We start from the raw sequence: 19,076 nt of genomic DNA, 5'->3' as shown, positions 1-19,076 counted from the left end.
AATTCACTGTAGAATTACGCCACCGCAACGAATCGAATATATGTACATATTGTTTCGGTCATGTTACAACTTTCTTTTTTTTCTTTTTCTATTTCGATTGATATAACATATGCCCATACTGTAGCAAACCGAATCAATATCGATTGAATTCTTCCTACAGAAATGTGCGAGTGAAGCATACTACTTATGAATAATTGCATTCGGTAGCTTTTCAAATATATAAACATATAAACCAAAAGTATATTAACTTTTCCCCCTCACCAGGAACTTTGTTTTGAACTAAAACATATGCAAAAAAAAAAAAGTACTAAGCCTCAACTACACCCAATATTAAAGTTAATGGGTAAATGTGTAGATTAATTCATAAACTACTTAATATTGACTTGTTAAAAGGTCAAAATGATTTGACTTGGTGTTAGTACCCAAAGGTGGTACAAAATTGAAACCATAAAATCTAAACCCGTTAAAAAAAGTTAGTACCCAAAGTGAAACGAGCTATAAACCATATGGTCCATCTGTGTAATTAACTCTTAAATATAACAACTTAAATGTAAACATATAAGAAAGATTCTTAAATTTTAAATTCTACTTTTTTAATTTTTGAATCTTACATAATTTTGTTCTAAAAACCGAAATAACCGACAAACCGAACCGAACCGGTGAAAAAACCAAAAAACCGAAAACCAACATTTTGGTTTCGGTTTTTCCCAAAAACCGAACCGAACCGAACTCTGCACACCCCTACCTTGATTGATCAAAACCGGACTGGTTTGAGCTATAAAAAAATGTTTGTGCACCTCTAATACAAGATCATTTGGGCTATAATGAGGATCAAAAAGCTTATCAAACTTGTTGAAGAGTTGGGGACCAATTAATGACTTGGGCTACTAGTAAATATCACAAGATTTTAAATGGCCTTGATTCTATTTTCATCAATGATCAATGCAACTAAATGGGCCAAGAAGTAAACTTGCAGTCAGAGGCTTAAAAGATAAAATTTAGGGCTGAATTGAATGGGTTTTAGTTACAAAAAGTTGCTGGACTTTTTGTTGGGCCAGGCCATCGCTAATATGTGTTTAATTTCATAATAATTGTATCATACGCATTCGATCGTGTCCAATACATCCGTAGTTAGTTTACTAAGTTTACTAAGGAATGGGCGTTTGGTGTGTAAGTATATAGATTTTGATCTAGGCTAGTAGTGGAATTGAACCGGGTTATGTATATGTAGTCAAATCAATATTAAATCGACATGTAATCTAACAACTGAGTCATAAATCCCAACACCAAAGTGACTATATTCTCTCGTAATTTTAACAACTCATTAGTTTACAAATTATCCAAGTGGCGTGCTGTTAAAAAAGATTGTCTATCAAATGCGTATTGACTAGATACCAAAAACAAATTTGTGAGCTACTCGTGGGCAAAACATACAATATTAATGGTACAGGAAGCCGAATGTTACAAATTTCTTGTTAAACGCTAGTCGTATAAAACCCTCTCATATTCATGATCAAGCACAATTAGAAACACTATAATCTCTACCCCTCAAAATCTTAGTTAAATCCTACAACAATCAACATGCCATTGGTAAATAATATACATATTAAACCGAATTAATTGAACTTTTTAACATTATTTCATGATACAAACCAACATTATTCTTTATTTTGTCTTTTGGTCTAGCTGAGGTCCCTATGTAAATATTGTCCAAATTAACAACAAACACATGGATCTAGGTGTCACCATATAAAAGAACACCACTATTTTGAAATTTTTAGAAGTCAAACCATCATCACTCAATGACACCAAAAGCACTACTATTCCTTCATATAACTATACCCTTTTTCATATGCTCTCACTTTCACCCCACTCTTTCTCAACAAACCAACATCAATCAATACGCTCAAGACCGGTCCAACCGTTTAAACTCGACAGCGGTCCCAGTTTCAGCTCCTGTCAACCGTATTTTTCCGGTCAATACGGTTCTTCTAAAGGATGTCTATAGGGAAAAACCTATCTTGAAACGCAAACGGTCTCCAAATCTATTTAGAAAACATCCCAAAGCCAGAACCAGGACTGGGTCGAATAAAGCTAGCAGGCCAAGCAAACCGTTACCATATCACTTCCCTGTGGGAGTACGTCTTGCTTTCATATATTTTCTGAAGTTATTATTATGGGGTGCAAAAAAGACGTTACAAAAACGCGATGTGAAAGCTAATGGTGATGTGAAAGCTAATGGTGTAGTTCATACAAGTTACTCACATACAAAAGTTAAGGAAGAATAACATTCTAAATATATGCCCCTTTGTAAGCACATCAAATGTTGAATAAGTGTAATATGTTTATTCATGAGTTATCTATATATGGTATCCGTTTGCCAATATTTTATATTTCGTCGTCACATATTTTTTAGTTGTGTAAGCATCCTTAAGATCATGAATGTCAATAATCCATAGGCTTACTTCAAACTCTTTTAATAATACGCAACGGATGAACTACATCGCATGTTCATAGCGTGAACAACAACGAAAGGGAATCAAGTCATACAAAACGTTATCCCCTAAAAGTGTTCCTACTATTTTTATTATCTAATGGTATCGTAGTATAATGTTGCTAACATCTCCTCTAACATACTTTGCCGAATTTCGAACCTTCTCAATGGATCATTCAATTACGTTTCACCCGGCTTGTACAAAAAGATTTAATAGACGCGCACAACAAGACACATGAGTACAAACTAAGGTTCTGTTTGTTTTTTCTGTAGGAAAAGGTCTGCAGTCTGCGGACCACATCTGCAGGCATCTGCAGGAGAAGAGGTGGACCAAAGGTCTGCAGTCTGCAAGAAGAAGAGGGTTTGTTTTTTTTTTATACATAAACCTCTTCACACATATCCAAGAGTATGCAGTCTGCAGACATCAAACGTCTGCGCGCGTCTGCGTCGCGCAGACATAAGTGGCCAGAAGTACTTCTGGCCAAAAAACAAACAGCACCTAACTCATTATCAAAGGCAACTAACTACTTACAAAATCTGCTAGAACATCATTATATTTGGAATTTACTAGTGCGATTCACTAGTACAAAAGTAAGCAGGGTTAAAACAGTCTTTATTCGCGGTTTTGAACCGTGACTTAAAATGCCGCGTCTAAAAATGTGTTGTTTATCGCGGTTTGTTGAACCCCGTCTTAATGCATACTCTTGGATAAAAAACCGAGACGGGCTCACCTTTTATTAGTCCACTCCCACGTACTTATTTTCTAGCGCTTGTTAAGTCCTTTTCGGTCCAGTCCAGTCCACTTTCGACCCAACGCACACCCTAATCCAAATTGGGGTTGTTTAAAAAACTCGTTGTTTGCTAAAAAATGCTTATTCAAAGCTGGCTTATTTGTAAAAAAGCCGAGCTGAGCCCGAGCCAAAGTAAACGCCAACACGGCTCGTTGGCTTGCTCATTAAGAGTTTTGTCCCTTTATTTATATATCCTTACAAATATTTTGAATAGGTGTTACAGTGTACTTTAAATCTTTAATATAACAACAATCCATGTAAAATGTGAAGTATTTTATCAAAAAATAATTATTTACATGTTCATCAAATTAATTCAAAAACGGTGCCGTTTTATACCCATGACTAATTTACAGCTATTGATCTACAACTAACTTTGGTGGCATCAACGAACAACCAACCAACTCACAATAATCTTCCCCGCCACTCCACCTACCGCCACCTGTCACCCCCTCTGACCATCACCCATTCATCTTTCCGCTTTTCACACCCCCAATTTGGCATCTCTGACTTGCACACCAACTGTTCGACCCTTTGCCTCACTGAGTTTGATAAACTATTTTGCTGCGCAAAATCAGCACCCACCGGAGACAACGATGGTGATGATGATATTGAATTCCACACGTCTTGATCAAGTATACTTGTGGGTGAATCTGTTCTGATTTGTTCACAAACAATTTGGTTTGAATTTTCGTCGAATTGTCGAATAAACGGGTGTTCGAGAAGCTCTTTCGCGGTCCACCGGCGTCTCGGGTCTCTAATCAAGCACTTGCTGACAAAGTCCTTTGCTTGATCGGATAACCCATCTGGGATTTTCGGCGTTTCGCCCGAATATGCGATTCGGTAAAGAACCGATACTGGGTTGTTGGCATTGGGCCAGGGTGAGACACCGGTGGCCATTTCGATCACCGTGCACCCGAGGGCCCATACGTCGGCGGGGAACTCCTGTTCCTCGCCTCGTGCAACTTCTGGCGCCATGAACATAGGCGTCCCACAAACTGGGGACGCCTGGTCTGCGCGCTTTGCACAGCCAAAATCACTAATTTTCGCGATACCGCCTTCTTGTAATAAAATATTTCCCCCTTTAATGTCACAATGTACTAATCCATTTGAATGAATGTACTCTAACCCTTTAACTATATGTCTTGTGTAGCTTGCAATTTCCAAATTGGTTAACCCTTCACCGTTTCTTCGGTTAATCGAATCAATAATCGAACCGCCCGACATGTACTCGATAAAAATATTGTAAACCATCTTGTTTTCTTCAATTGTAATGTCACACCCTTTGTAACTCACCACATAAGGACTCTTTAATATTGACAAAAAATGTTGCTCCTTTTGCAAGCTCTCCGATTGCGAAAACTCCATCGACTTGACCGCGAAAACATCGCCCGAGGTAGAGGTGGCGGCGGAGACGGTGGCGGAGGAACCACGGCCAAGAACAGGGCCTCTGGTCCACTCCATTTTGTGAAGAAGTTGTTTTGTTGGTTATGTTTTGTGGGCTATATGGTTTATATATATAGTGGTGTGTAAAATGTTTTTAATTGTTTTATGTGGAATAAAATAAAAGTGTATATTTTAATAAAAAAGAAAAGGGGGTTGTAGAGTTGTAGTTTTCTTGTTGAAAAGGTGTAAGAAGTTGTAGTTATTTGGTTGGGTGGCAAGTGTATAGGTGGCATGTCTTTCTTTCTAGAGTTGACGATATTTTTAACGGAAGTTTGCTGACGTGGCAAAGGCCAAGACGGCAAATAGGTGGCAACATTTTCCGAAATATCTTTTTAAGGGCAAATTTGGATCACTGAAGAGTGTCATCGTGCCACCAGCGGAACCACCCGATCATATCCATCTCCACTAGACATAATGTATATACACTAATTTAGGAGTAAACCCAAAATATTATTAGGTGTGTTTTGTATCTCCATATAATATTGTTTTATTTGTTCTATCTATCACTATGAATTATTACGAGATTACTGTTAGTTTGTAGTAAAATAAAATGGAAAGTTAATTTGTTTTATGCATACATACATAAAATATACACACATGTACGTACATGCTTAGATTGTTACGTACGTGTGGCCCAGGGGGTAAAAATAAAAGTGCATTAATTTTAACGTCATTTTACTAATTTCGTGAAAATAACGTTAAAAAGAGTTGGCCGGTTAATCACACATCATGTGGTGGCGTTGATAGCCTAAAGACAAGGGGGTGATGCACTAATCAGCTTTTGTCTCAATTTCTGAGTGTTATGTGCCTTATATCCAAGGCTTGATGCGAAACTACTATCGGGTCGGGGGGTCTCACTGGAAGTGGAAGCAGCTTCTCTATTCCTACGGGGTAGATGTAAGATTGTCTACATCTTACCCACTCAGATCATACCTTAGTTTTGCTATTGGTGTGTTTTACTGAGTATGAGTATGATGATGATGATAAAATTGTTACATTAAAACTTTGTATATATTTTGATATAAGTCATGTGATGTGATTTTGATAAGAGTAAGTAAATCTTGAAAGATAAGAGTTTGAAACCAATCCCAAAACTTAGGGTTGGATGCCCAATTTTGTATTTGTGTTTGTTGACTTTGAAAACCAAAGATTTTGAGGGGTTTGTATGATAAGGTAGGAGAAGTTTGGAGGCAATGGGTTGAACCACTAAAGTGGTTGGTATCACATATGCCACTTTTTGGTGGAATATCCTCTCATACTTTGAGTAATTTAAATTATACTTTTGTACAAAAATGAAGTCTTGGAGCATATACTCTTTAAACTTATGGGTTATATTTCAAGTCAAAGTTATTATTATTATTTTTTTTCATTTGTGATTAGTTGTATAAAAACTTTTTATGCCAATTCGACTATGACCCACAAATCCTCTAAAATTGTTAAAACCACACATAGCTTTAGTGTTCGCTAACACCACTTTATAATCAAAATGTGGGGCATGAAATTGAGCACGTCAATTAGGGATTTTTGTACATCATTTAAGCGTAAGCATTGCTATTAAACTTAGTGGCTAAAGGTGTCATTTTTTTTTTATTATGATATGGATTTAACACAAAAATCATAGGTTTAAGTTTAGCTTAAACTTGTCCGAGTAATATGAACACGCTCAGCTAAACAAGGCAGTCTTTAATCAATTTACAAGTTCCTGCTTGACCAGTTTATAACTTTTCTTAAAGGCAGGGTTCGAGCCATGTGAAGGGTTTTTTTTTTTTTTTTTTTCGGGGGGCTTGAAAGTTTGATTGAACCACTCGTTTGCACCATCAGAAAATAATTTTTAAGTCTGCCACTGCTTAAAGACATTTTATATATAAATTTAGAACTTAAACATGTAAGAGAACTATATACATTGGTTATCATATCGTGTGGGAACTTTGTTGTTTCAAAGCTGTTTATGTTTATAATGTAAATTTATATGAGTAGTAATAAGTAACCGTGTAAGCGAGCCAAGCAGCTTATGAGATACTTGAGATCGGCTCACAAAAGCTTAAATCAAGTCAAGCTTAAACGAGCTTGAATCCAAGTTCAAAGTCTAAAAGTAATTTTTTTTAGTAAAAGATTCTGAGCTCGAGCTTCACTAATCAAGCTCGAGTAAGCTTGCCCTTTATGAGCATACATATTTAAAATTACAAAATAAAACCAAGTTATACCAACTCAAGCCGTGTAGTACACGAGATCTAACCTAGTTATATATATATGTACACACACTAATAAATACTTAATAAATGAGCCGCGCTTGAGTTTGAAAAATTATTCACAGGTTTTAGAATTAAAGCTTAAATCAAGCTGAGCTCGGCTCTGCTCCGTCACCCCCTAGTTATAAGTTCATGATAGGTGAGTCATGTTTGTGACAACTCAAAAATATGAATGTCATGTTTGAATTCATATGTCTGGCAAAACTTTTAAGTTTATGTTAATTTTGTAATATCAACCCATCAATACGTAAATAAATAATATATAACACCCTTGTAACCATAACACTATATCATAAACACCAATTATAAAACTAACATGAGTTGTGTGTTGTGTTGTGATGGTTCTATTGCATCACTCAACATCTTCTAGAAAAAGAAGTTGGTTTTTGGTAACTTGTGAATGAAGATTTGGGTGAAATGATTTAGTTAGTAGATAATAGATTGGTGGTTATAACTTCTAAATAAAGATTATTATAAATAACGGTCCCCTAAGGTTGGAAAATAATCCATATTTAAAATTAAAATGTGAAGCACTTGCCGGTGAAGTTAGCTCGATTAGTTGGACGGACGTAAAGCAAATATTGTAGAGGATACATATATGCGTGTCACATAAGATATTTTTTCGGTCATTTAATTATTTATTTATCATATTTTTTATTTGGTTGTTGTATCTTTAGTCACACTCCACGCACGTGTCCCTTCACCCCAATGATCTTCAATTTAATTTTAAGCTAAACTTCCTATTTTTTTCTTTAATAATATGTAATTAAATATGCAACATTTAATAGAAAAAACATAACTAAAAAACAAAAAAAATAATAATAAAAGGATTCCGCTTGTCGGTTTTGAATCGGTTCTCATGAGTGGTGTCAGGGTAAGGGATATGAGGTGGGATGGTGAGGACTGAGGAGGGGACATACGAAGGATGGTGACCAAACAGTTTGTCATTGTCATTGCCGTTGATTTTGGTTATTAGAGAGAAAAGAGGAAGAGGAGGATAGAGGGGCGTGGGGTTTGAGGGTTTCGTATGTTACTCATGTATTGTTTTGTTAACCGAAATGATCAACTAGCATTTAACTCGTTTTAACTTTTATCCTTAATACCTATATGTATTAACAAATAAAATCATGACAAGGTTTCTTATACTTACAGACGAATTCAAATATAAACAGACCATACCATGGGTATGTTTGGCATGGAGCTTTTAGGAGCTTCTAGCTTTAAGCTTTTAAGAAAAAGCTCCTACTTAATAAAAAGTTTTGTTTGGTTGAAGGAGCTTTAAGCTTTTAGGTTAGGAGCTTGAAGCTTTTGGTTGAACGCTACTACTAGTAGCGTTTAGAAGGAGCTACAAGCTTTTAGGGAAAAATGACTATTTTAACCTCTCAAAATAAGGAACTTTTTAATACACCAACTTTCTAAATTTTTAGTTATGACCATTTTGGTAATTTTATACATTTTATTAAAAGCTCCAGCTACTTTACCAAACACCAAATATATCTAAAAAGCTACAGCTACTAGCTACCAGCTACAGCTACCAGCTTCCAGCCACCAGCTACCAGCTTCCAGCTTTCAGCTACCAACCAACAGCTACTTTTGCCAAACATACCCCATATGTACTACTTGTGAAAATTTTCTAATATGAGACACTTTCTTTACATATTAATAAGTCATAGACTTTTAAAAAATGTTAAATAAGTTATAGACTTTTTAAATACCATTAAATGAGTTATAGACTTTTTGAAAACCGGATTAGGCTTATATTTTAACTATAAACCATCTAGAAATGTGCGTAATTAAACAACATTAGTTTTAAAATATATCAAAGAATATTTTTTTCGCTATATTCTACCTTATGTTTTAGGATTTATCATGGTATTTATAATGTATGTATCACTATATTTGATGATGTGTGTTACATCACTATATCATGTATATTATATCACTCTCTTTTTTAGAACGGCTCCTAATCCTAATTTACTCCTATCACTTATATTTGCATCTTACAGGATTTAAAACTCTTCATCTTTAAAATAGAGAGGAGACATCTTACCATCAAAATGTCCCTAAGAGTCTATAAGTGTGATGCAATAACATTGTTATTTGTATTATAATTTAATTGTTGTCCTAATAAAAGCTTACAGTAATATTTCAAATAAAATGTAAGAATATAATCACTATCTTGAACAACACATTAGAATCGTATTAATCATACACTTCAACAACATTTAATAGAGCCTACAACAGATAATATTGGTGGGGTTTGAAGTAAGTTGTACTAGTGGAATAATTAAAATGCATACATTAATTGGATGAGTAAACAAAGCAAGAGGGTCTACCAACTTTTTATCACAAGCAAAAAAGTCAAATCAACCATGCCAATCAATTTGGTTAAGGACCATCCCCATATATATACATTAGGGTGTAAGGAGTGGTTAAACACTTTGGAATGGTAAACTAAAAAACCGACCAATCAGAGCGCGCCATATCAATCAGGCAAAAGTGTTTAAACTTTGCTGAAAAGTGTTGGCAATGGTTTAAACACTTGCTAAAGTGGTAAACTTTTATTATTATTTTTTTTTTGTGCACTATTTTATTTAATATTAATAAATGTAGAATAAATACAATAAATTAAAAACAATAAACTTTCATAAATTAATTAAAAACATCAAAGTTACACTAAATTAAAAAACAATAAAATTACATTAACTTGAAACAATTTAAACTAGTCTTCTTCGGAATCGACCAAAAGATGGGGTAAATCTTGACTTGCGAGATGATCTATGAGATCGTGTTTGAGTCTCCAATGCGTGTCTTCATTCATCAACTCGCCCAACACCGTATCGTCTAGAGCGGGCTCGACCGGAGGATCCCGAATGTGCACCGGTGCTATCGCCTTTCCTTCATCTTTCAAAATCATGTTGTGTAAAATAATACACGTGTACACGACACTCCTAATTTTTTTAACGGATCTTGCTCGCATTGGTCGACTCAATACAACCCATTTCGCCTTCAAAACACCAAAAGCCCGTTCGACGTCTTTTCTTGCCGCCACATGTTGCCTCTTGAATTTCTTTTCGTCTACTTCGTGAAGGTAAGGGATCGACTTTACAAACACGGACCACGAAGGGTAGATTCCATCCACGAGCAAATAACCACGTTTGTATAAATGGTTGTTAACGTAAAATGGACATTTTGGCGCGGTTCCATTTCGTTCCGTTAAAAATAACGGAGATTGTTGTAGAACATTGACATCGTTTTGAGAACCCGGTGGACCGGCAAAAGCATGCCAAAACCATAAGTCTTGAGAAGCAACCGCTTCGAGCATAACAGTCGGGTATCGATCATCTCCTCGCATATATTGGCCTCGATACTCTGTCGGACAAAAACGCCAAACGAAATGGGTGCAATCAAGGCTACCGAACATACCTGGAAGGTGATGTTTTTCCTCATGAGCTTGGTATAAAAGTGCCATGTCGTGGCTTGTCGGTCTACGTAAGAACTCTGGACCGTATATTTTGCAAACCGTGTCACAAAAATATTCTAGGCACTCGCGGGAAGTTCTTTCGGCCATATGCAAGTACTCGTCGTTCTCGTCTGGAGTGTTTCCAGTTGCGAGCTGTTTAATAGCCGATGTCACCTTTTGCAAGGGCGTAAAGCCCTTCTTACCTCGCGCATCGGGGGCCTCTACAAACCACGGGTCGTTCTCTTCCACATCGGCCACAATTTTTAGAAACAAACGTTTCGACATACGGAACCTATGCCGAAAGATATCTTCGTTGTACTTCGGGTCTTCAACAAAATAATCCGCCATGAGTGTCTCATGCCCCTCCTCACGTTGACGTTCAATATATCTCCTTCGGTTAGATGTGCCAGTATCTTGAAATTCGGCTTCTTCGATGAGATTTTGAAAAAAAAAAGAATGCTACTATCGGATGAATCGTCACTACTCATGGGTGGGAACCATAACGGGAGTTCATCCGCCATTTTGTATGGTAAATTTTTGGGAAGAATTGGTGGTATTTTTTGGTTTGGTTGGGTATATATTTAAAGGTATTTGGTTAAATGGTTTGGTTTGATATTTATAGTTTAATTTTTTAAAGAAAAAATATATTTTTTTATTTAAACGGTAATATTACCGTTAGGCTGGCCCCCACCTTCAAACATTCCATCTTTCCCGAGTCGGTAACATGTCACCGATTTGTGATGTTTGCCGCGTCGCCAAAATGTCGGCGTCGGTGTTTGCCGATCGGCAAACTTGTTTGCCGCCCCTTGCCGCATGCCACACCGTACACCCTTATAAGTTAACCGTGAATTTGATGTTAAGTAATTATTAATTATTAAATTTAAACCGTGTAAAGTAACTGTTGTTATTCTCATGTAAAGTAATTTTTATCATCATACTCAATAAATTTCACAACAAAGTTAAGGTAGGGTCTGACAAGGGTAAAATGTAGACAGTCATACCTTTACCATGTAGGAATAGAGAGACTGCTTTCAGTGAAACCCTCTGGCTCGATAGTAGTTTTGCATTAAGCCTTGGATATAAGACACATAACACTCAGCAATTGAGCCAAAGGCCGATTAGTGTATGTACCCCCTTGTTTTTCGGCTATCAACGCTATCACATGATGCATGATTATTAAAATAACGTTTAAATTTAGTGCACTTTCACTTTTGTCTTTCGAACGCCCACACATATATACATGATATGCGCATAACGTAAGGGGACGTTAAACCATTTTAATGAGAAAAATGAGATAAAATGTTTGCACTTTTAACTTACCTTAATTACCTTGTTTATGCAAGCAAACAAACAAGTTGCCTAACCTACAATAATGAATAGTGATAGTGGTGAAAGAAGTGGTCAGAATGAAATACGACCCTAACTCCATAAATTAGTAATATCCCAATAGCAATGAAGGCGTAGGGTTGTCAATCGGGTGAATACACAAGAAAAATGGGTTATCGATTGGGGTTTGAATACACAAGAAAAACGGGTTGTCAACCAGAGTTTGAATAAACAAGAAAAATAAGAACGATTGTCAAAATCATCATTCAAACTAACCAATAAGAGTCACTAGTATGCGTGTGAATTTATATCACAATATCAAAACACGACAAGTACCTAATTAAGGATTTGCAGGTTTTTGTTTAGTTAAGTTGGGTTTGGGTCAAGCCCAAAAAACTAATCAGTTTCTAGTCAAACCCAAAAAAAAAAAAAAATTTAGCAAAACGAGTTGGGTTGACCTAGAAGGTTCGCAACTTGACCCTTTTGTTTTTTTACCTTTTTAAATGTATGTTTATATCACATCATAAAATGATTTGATATTTTATGCCAAAACCTAAAATTCTGGAGAGAAATCCATCAACTAAATACTAATCATATTTATTTTCTTCAAAGATCAATACTTATAAGAAAACTTTGATGAAAATAAATCCAAGATTACGGTTGTAGTTAAATTGTTATAATTACAATTGATGGTATCATGTCAATGTCATAATAATAAGTTGGTCAAATTTGGAAATAAAAAATGGAGAAAATACTTGATAGATGAATAGAACACGTAGTGTTTGTAGTTTTGTGAGTAAAGTGGGACCTTGTGGGTACATTCATTACAACTTATTTATAACCACGTTTTTTAATTGTTAGTTAAACGGGGTACTATTTTGGCCCCTTGTCATGATGATGTAATTATATGTGTGTGGCCATGGTGTAAATGCAATATTCTAAAACGGCTCTTTATATTTATTATGTAAAAAGTAATATCATTATATGTTTATTTTTATATTCTACCTAAATTGCTATTTTTTTAAATATCAAGTGTTACTCACACTTAAATTACATCAAATTTATCCTAATCTACATCTTGTTTGGAATTAAAGTCAAGATATTCCAGTAGTAAAAAAAAATAAGATTTCTATTTGTCCCCCCCCCCCCCCCGCTAAAGCCGTCACCGAATGCCTACAGAGGCCTCACGCTCAAGATTTTTTTAACTTTTATTCCTATTGAAGGTGTGGGTTAACGTATGTCAGCGGTGGAGTACCAGTCAATCTTTAAGTACCATTTGATGATCCCCATGTTCTCGAATGATGAAACTTGCACAGTCTGCCGTAAAGCATGCCTGGATAAATATGGGGAGCATGTGTTACACTGTAGAGAGTTGCCGGGGTTTAAGTATCGCCATGACTTTGTTTGAGACGCGTTAATAGATATATTCAGACGAGCAGGGATCTCGGCAAAGAAAGAGGCCCTGGTTAATTTTCTTATAGACCCGTCAGAAGGGAGGTTCACCCTACGTCCGGCTGACGTGCTAGTTCATCAATTCGCAGCCTCAATCCAACACCATTCATCAATCGTCATCATCATAGGCATCCATCTTGAACTCAGTTTGCACATCATCGGCGTCTATCTCGAACTCACGGTTTATTTTTATAAAGTTTTAATCAAATAGCACCGGCTAGACCTCTTCCGAGAACCTTGTTACAAGGAACTTTATCTCACCTTTATCTAAAGAATCACCCATTTTTTGTTTGCTTGGATAATACTTCAGAGGTAGCAAAGTTTTGATTTACAAGAGCTCACATTCATAGTCTGGTAGAAATTGGGCTGGTGGCAGGGGCGGAGACAGCTAAGAACCAGCTGTAGCACGGGCTACGGCCCAAAGTCGTGTTCGCAGTGTTAATTTTTTGTTTTTTTTTCAATTTTACATAAAGGATACCCCTAAAAAATACGAGGATACCCCTAACCAAAAAATATGATACTTTTTTAGTAAAATCTAATTCTTTTTATAAAGTTTAAAAGTTAAATTTTGAAGTATCAACATTCTGTAAATCGAAAAGTTGGAGATTATTAAGATTGCAAATTTGCAATGTCCTAATAACCCAACTGTCGATATATGATAAACCTCCCAGACCCAGCCTGAGCCCATCATCATCAGCCCAAACCCAAATCAATTTTATAATTGAAACAGGCCCAGTTATCATGTGATGGTGTGGGCGGCAATTGAAAAAAAAAACAGAGAAACCAAACGTCGGCAATTGAGTTGAGCGTCCTCTTCCCTGCGATCTCAAGTCTGAACACTGAACAGGTCAGAAACATCGTCCCGATTCGTCCCTGAAGACTTGAACTCGAACTTGCGTTTCGTTGATCAGATTCGTCCCTACGTTTCGTTGTGAGTTTTCGGTTTCTTGGCCCTTGATTCCTTGAAATTCTTGAATATTGATAATTTGATTTGATATTTTATTTTAGTTTTTAGTTTTTCAGCTATTGTTTGTAACTTGTAAGTTTATGTGAAATTGAGATTTGTGAATATGTTAGGATTTAAGATTTGTATCTTTAATTCTTTAAATGTTTGTTGTTAATGCAATATTGTTTATGTTCGAAAACTAAAACTTTTCTCTTTTCGTTGTTAAACTAGGGAGTTGATTAGTTGAATTCTTTGATTTGTGATGAAGATGAAACCACAGACTAAAAAACAATCACTAATTGGGAACTTTTTCAAAAGAAAAATTGAGGAAATTGATGAAAATCGGGTTGCTAATGATACAATCCCGAATGATACAAGTCCGAATGTTGCTAATGATAATATTCAAGCAAATGATGACATTGATGCAAGTCCGAATGTTGTTATGCAAGAAAATGTTAATATTGGTCCAAGTAGTCCTACAACTTCAATTCCTACAACACGAGGTATTAACGATTTGAATGATCTTCCTTCAGATCCCTATGATAGGCCACATATTGCTAGTTATCACCCTAATCAAATAGATGACATAAGAAGGGCATATCTTGTTAAAGGGGCTTTTCAACCGCGTAGTCATGAATTTCCTTTCAAACACTATTATGGAAAAAAAGGGCGTTTTGTGGTTACTTGGTTTAATGATCATAAGTGGTTAGAGTATAGTACTAAAGTAGATAAAGCCTTCTGTTTGCACTGTTACTTGTTTAAAGAAGATGTTGGTAATCAAGGAGGAAGAGATACATGGTCATCTAATTCTAAAGGCTTTTATGATTGGAGTAAAAAGGGTTCCTTAACAGAACATGTTGGGAAAGTTGATAGTCATCATTTAAAGGTGGCGCAAAAATGTCACAATCTCATGAAACAAGACGAACACATAGATGTGAATTTAAACAAATCGACTAAAGAAGAAAAGATTGCAAATTATTATCGATTGCTTGGTTCTGTTATGAGTGCTAGATTCTGTTTAGAAAACTCTTTACCATTTCGTGGCCATGATGAATCGGAAGAATCTAATTCTCAAGGAATTTTTCTTTCGGTTTTAAAGCTGACCAGTACCAATCATTCGGAAATTGGTAAGTACACATTGGGGAACGCAAAAAAGAACAATAAATTGACATCGCTAATGATACGGAAGGAGATTATTGAATGTTTTGCAAAGGAAGTAACCAAAAACATATGTGCAGAAATTAAAGATGATGTGTTTGGGTTGTTGGTTTATGAATCTAGTGACGTATCTCTGAAGGAACAAATGGTTGTAGTTGTTAGATTTGTTGATAAATTTGGGGTTGTTAGAGAAAATTTTATTGGAATTGTTCACGTGAGAGACACGGCTTCTTCAACTCTTAAAGAAGCCATTGATTCTTTATTAGCAAATAACCAGTTGAGCATAAAACAAGTAAGTAATTAGTTTTATTGATTCTTTAAAAACTCATTATTCGTTTTAATGTTATTTTTTGTTTAAATAGGTAAGGGGACAAGGTTATGATGGTGCAAGCAACATGCGGGGAGAATTTAAAGGGTTAAAAGCTCTGATTCTGAAAGATAACCCGTCAGCATATTACATCCATTGTTTTGCTCATGAACTTCTGTTGGTGATTGTGGCGGTCGCAAAAAAACATCCCGGTGTTAAAACTTTCTACGAATACCTTTCCATGGTTGTTACTACGGTTTCTGCTTCTTGCAAACGGAAAGATATGATAAGGGAGACAAAAAAGGATTAAGCCGAGAGGTTTCCCTAGCATGAGCCGGTGATACACGATGGGGTTCACATCATAGAATGTAACACCCCAAAAATGTGTAATTTAATTATTGTGCCTTTAAACATTTAAGTATGTAAAATAATAACTTTAGTGATTAACTAAGTTAAGTAGAATGAACTTTGTGTAGAAGGGATGAAAGTTGTGCTTTAATAAATAACAAATGAAACTACAGGGGCTGAAAGTGTATAACTGAATGAAAGATTAAAAATAAAAAAAGAGTGCAGTGTGTGTGTATGTGTATATGGCACGAGAGAGAGAGAGAGAGGGAGAAGGAGAAAACCTTCTCCTTCAACAACAACAAGAAATTCAGCAAATCAAAGAGGTTCTAGTCCTGAAATTGAATGCATGTATTGAGATTCTTGATCATCTAAGTGTCTCTAACATAAGGTAAGTTGAATTTGATGATTTGATGATCTTTCATGTAGTGGGTTGTAATCAATCCATGAAATTATATGGAATTAAGCATGAATATTGTTTGGAATTATCATATAGAAGATGGATTATGCTTGAATTTGATTGTCTTGATGATTTGAAACAAAACCCATTTGTAGTGATAGGAAGATGAAGTATAATGATCATGTAGGTGCAAGATTTGAACAATGTTGATGTATGAATGTATATGTAGTAGACTATTTATAAATGAAATTGATATAGGATGAATATTATGTGAGCTTAGTTGATTTGATGATCCAAGATATGAATTAGTAGGAATGTGCATAGATTACTTGTACATTATGCTTTGCTAGTGGTACGCACACCAAGTGTTTGATGAAATGCCTTGAACAAAGATTTCTATATGACAAAGATGATCTCATGTGTGTATAATGATAGATGATTGGAATTGGTAAATGATAGATTGTTAATTTGATTATGTTGAGAAAAGAATGGGAACGAAGACATGAGATTAAAGTATGTTGATTGTAAAAAAATGTAGGAGTGAAAAAGGAGGAAACGAGCCATTCCGGATCACAAACAAGGCAAGGCAAAGGTAAGTTCTCATACTTACACGTATTAGATGGTTATAGTGTTTTTGTCATGTTTATGTTAAGTTAAAGTTGCATTCCAAAATATCATAAATTGTTGAATAAGTAGAGATTAATCATTGAATTTGATTCGTTATGAACGGGTCGAACACACTAGAATGTGATGTAAAAAAAATGTTCGTGAGTTGATCCGTTATAAACCGGTCAAACACACTATAACGTAATGTTTAAGAATAATCATGACGTTGATCCGTTACGAACGGGTCAACGAATTAGAATGTTATATTAATGAATGGTTATGTGATTCCTTACGAACGGGTCAATGAATGGAAAATGTGTAATGAATGCATATCATGTTTGTTGGAAGTTAGTAGGATGTAATTACATGTAAATTAATGTTGGTTCTTGTCGTTGTGATGTAGGTAAAATAAATCTTAAGTGGCATGCTACGCACGGAACGAACACACTCCAAACCGCTCTCAATATGCTTCCGCACTTAACTTATGCAAACGGGTCAAAACATTTTGTTATGCAATTTAAAATGTATGTGTTAAAAATTAATCAAAGACTTATATTCTACATCCTTTGTGAATGTTGGATGGTATATAACTGGATATGAACGGTTAACTTTATGAGTATGACCAAGTTTTCTTTAAAAATGTGTAAAGTTCAAATTTAGTCGTAATTTTATTGTTTTGGACATTAGTTTTGACCGTTTTAAAGGATGGCCGTTACATAGAACAATCATCAGTTTGCTTACGTTGTTTCCGGAAGTTGTTACCGTACTTCAATATGTTAAAGAAGATGGAGATTGTAGTCAACAACGAACAAATGCAAAAGGTATTCTATCGTACTTTAAAAAACTTGAGTTTCTTTTTATATGCACTTAATGGGAGATGTTTTAAGCTACATAAATGCTCTCTCAAAACATCACCAACTAAAAGATAAGGATTTATTAGAAGCGGCCAACTTGATAAATGGAACAAAACGAGCATTAAATGCTTTAAGAGAATATGGGTTTTAGTCGATGTTGGAAAAAAGTTACTTCCTTTTGTGAAAAAACAACATTACGATGGTGGACATGACAGAAAGTTATGGTAATCCAAGAAACCGAAAGAATGTCATTACAAATCGACATCATTTTGAAGTTGACATTTTTAATGAGGTTTTGGATATGCAACTTCAAGAATTAGGAAATCGATTTAGTGAGGTAACAAATAGTTTGATAAAAAATATGTCGGGTTTAAATCCTTATAACGGGTTTTCTAAGTTTGACCCATCGAAGATATTGGCGTTTTTTTTAGATGTACCTGGATGATTTTACTACAAAAGAATTAGGGACTCTTTTGGGTGATATTGAGTCATTTCGTTACACTACAAGCGATGATGATAGATTTGCTAACTTAAATGGAATAAGCGATCTTGCTCGTCTTATGGTGGAAACCGGAACACATAGTTCTTGTCCTTTGGTTTATCGGGTAGTGAAGCTAGCTTTGGTTTTACCGGTTGCAACCGCAACCGTTGAAAGATGTTTTTCTAAAATGAAGCTTGTCAAGACGGATTTACGTAATCGAATGGCCCGGAATATTTGAACAATGTTGTGGTTGTGCGATCGAAAAAGAAACTTTTGATAAAGTAAAAGATGACGACGTGATGGAACGATTTCAAGCTATGAGAAAAAGAAGAGGGCTAATCTATTAGGTATTATTTTTTTATTATTGTACTTACTATCGTTTTTTATTATTGTATGAATACACCGTAATTTTTTTTGGGATACCCCTGGTTTTAAGGTCTAGCTCCGCCACTGGCTGGTGATTGTTTGTTGTACCAAATTCGACTGGGGTGATTAGTAATTTGAATTCTTGAAGAGTAGATCTAGAATATAAATATATTTAAGAAAAAGATGTTCGAGTATTGTAGCGTAATTACACAAATGGTCCCTGGATCAAGATACAAATAATTACATAAATTGCCCTTGTGGCCTTGTGGTTGCAAAAGAGTATTTTAGTAGTTTCACTCAAACTTCAACAAAAGTTGATGTTAATACCCCAGATTGTTACAAAATGAAAAGTTAGAACCTTAAGTGATTTTAAACTATTAATACCTGAACTTGTT

At 35.4% G+C, this 19,076-nt stretch overlaps 3 protein-coding genes and 1 long non-coding RNA gene across 4 annotated transcripts; 2 read left to right on the top strand and 2 right to left on the bottom strand.

Annotated features, from left to right (window-relative positions):
- Positions 1 to 3,541: 3,541 nt before the first annotated feature.
- On the bottom strand, positions 3,542 to 4,755 carry LOC110938159 (mitogen-activated protein kinase kinase kinase 17). Its single transcript, XM_022180631.2, has one exon. It carries the CDS (start codon positions 4,744 to 4,746, stop codon positions 3,715 to 3,717), a length of 1,032 nt encoding a protein of 343 aa, XP_022036323.1. The 5' UTR covers positions 4,747 to 4,755; the 3' UTR covers positions 3,542 to 3,714.
- Positions 4,756 to 9,699: 4,944 nt separating this feature from the next.
- On the bottom strand, positions 9,700 to 10,788 carry LOC110934224 (protein ANTAGONIST OF LIKE HETEROCHROMATIN PROTEIN 1-like). Its single transcript, XM_022177406.1, has one exon. The coding sequence runs from the start codon at positions 10,786 to 10,788 to the stop codon at positions 9,700 to 9,702; it is 1,089 nt and encodes a 362-aa protein (XP_022033098.1).
- A 3,644-nt stretch (positions 10,789 to 14,432) lies between these two features.
- On the top strand, positions 14,433 to 15,939 carry LOC110934223 (zinc finger MYM-type protein 1-like). Its single transcript, XM_022177405.1, has 2 exons — positions 14,433 to 15,614; positions 15,685 to 15,939. Exons 1-2 carry the CDS (start codon positions 14,433 to 14,435, stop codon positions 15,937 to 15,939), a joined length of 1,437 nt encoding a protein of 478 aa, XP_022033097.1.
- Positions 15,940 to 16,211: 272 nt separating this feature from the next.
- On the top strand, positions 16,212 to 18,828 carry LOC110935338. The gene is made up of 4 exons (XR_002589053.2): positions 16,212 to 16,365; positions 16,913 to 16,966; positions 17,384 to 17,801; positions 18,266 to 18,828. It is a non-coding gene; the product is annotated as an uncharacterized LOC110935338 (long non-coding RNA).
- The last annotated feature ends 248 nt before the right edge of the window (positions 18,829 to 19,076 follow it).

The sequence above is a fragment of the Helianthus annuus genome, chromosome 4, assembly GCF_002127325.2.
Source record: "Helianthus annuus cultivar XRQ/B chromosome 4, HanXRQr2.0-SUNRISE, whole genome shotgun sequence".
Taxonomy (NCBI): Eukaryota; Viridiplantae; Streptophyta; class Magnoliopsida; order Asterales; family Asteraceae; genus Helianthus; species Helianthus annuus.
The sequence above is the reverse complement of the archived record's forward strand: the minus strand, read 5'-3'. Positions and strand labels throughout refer to the sequence as shown.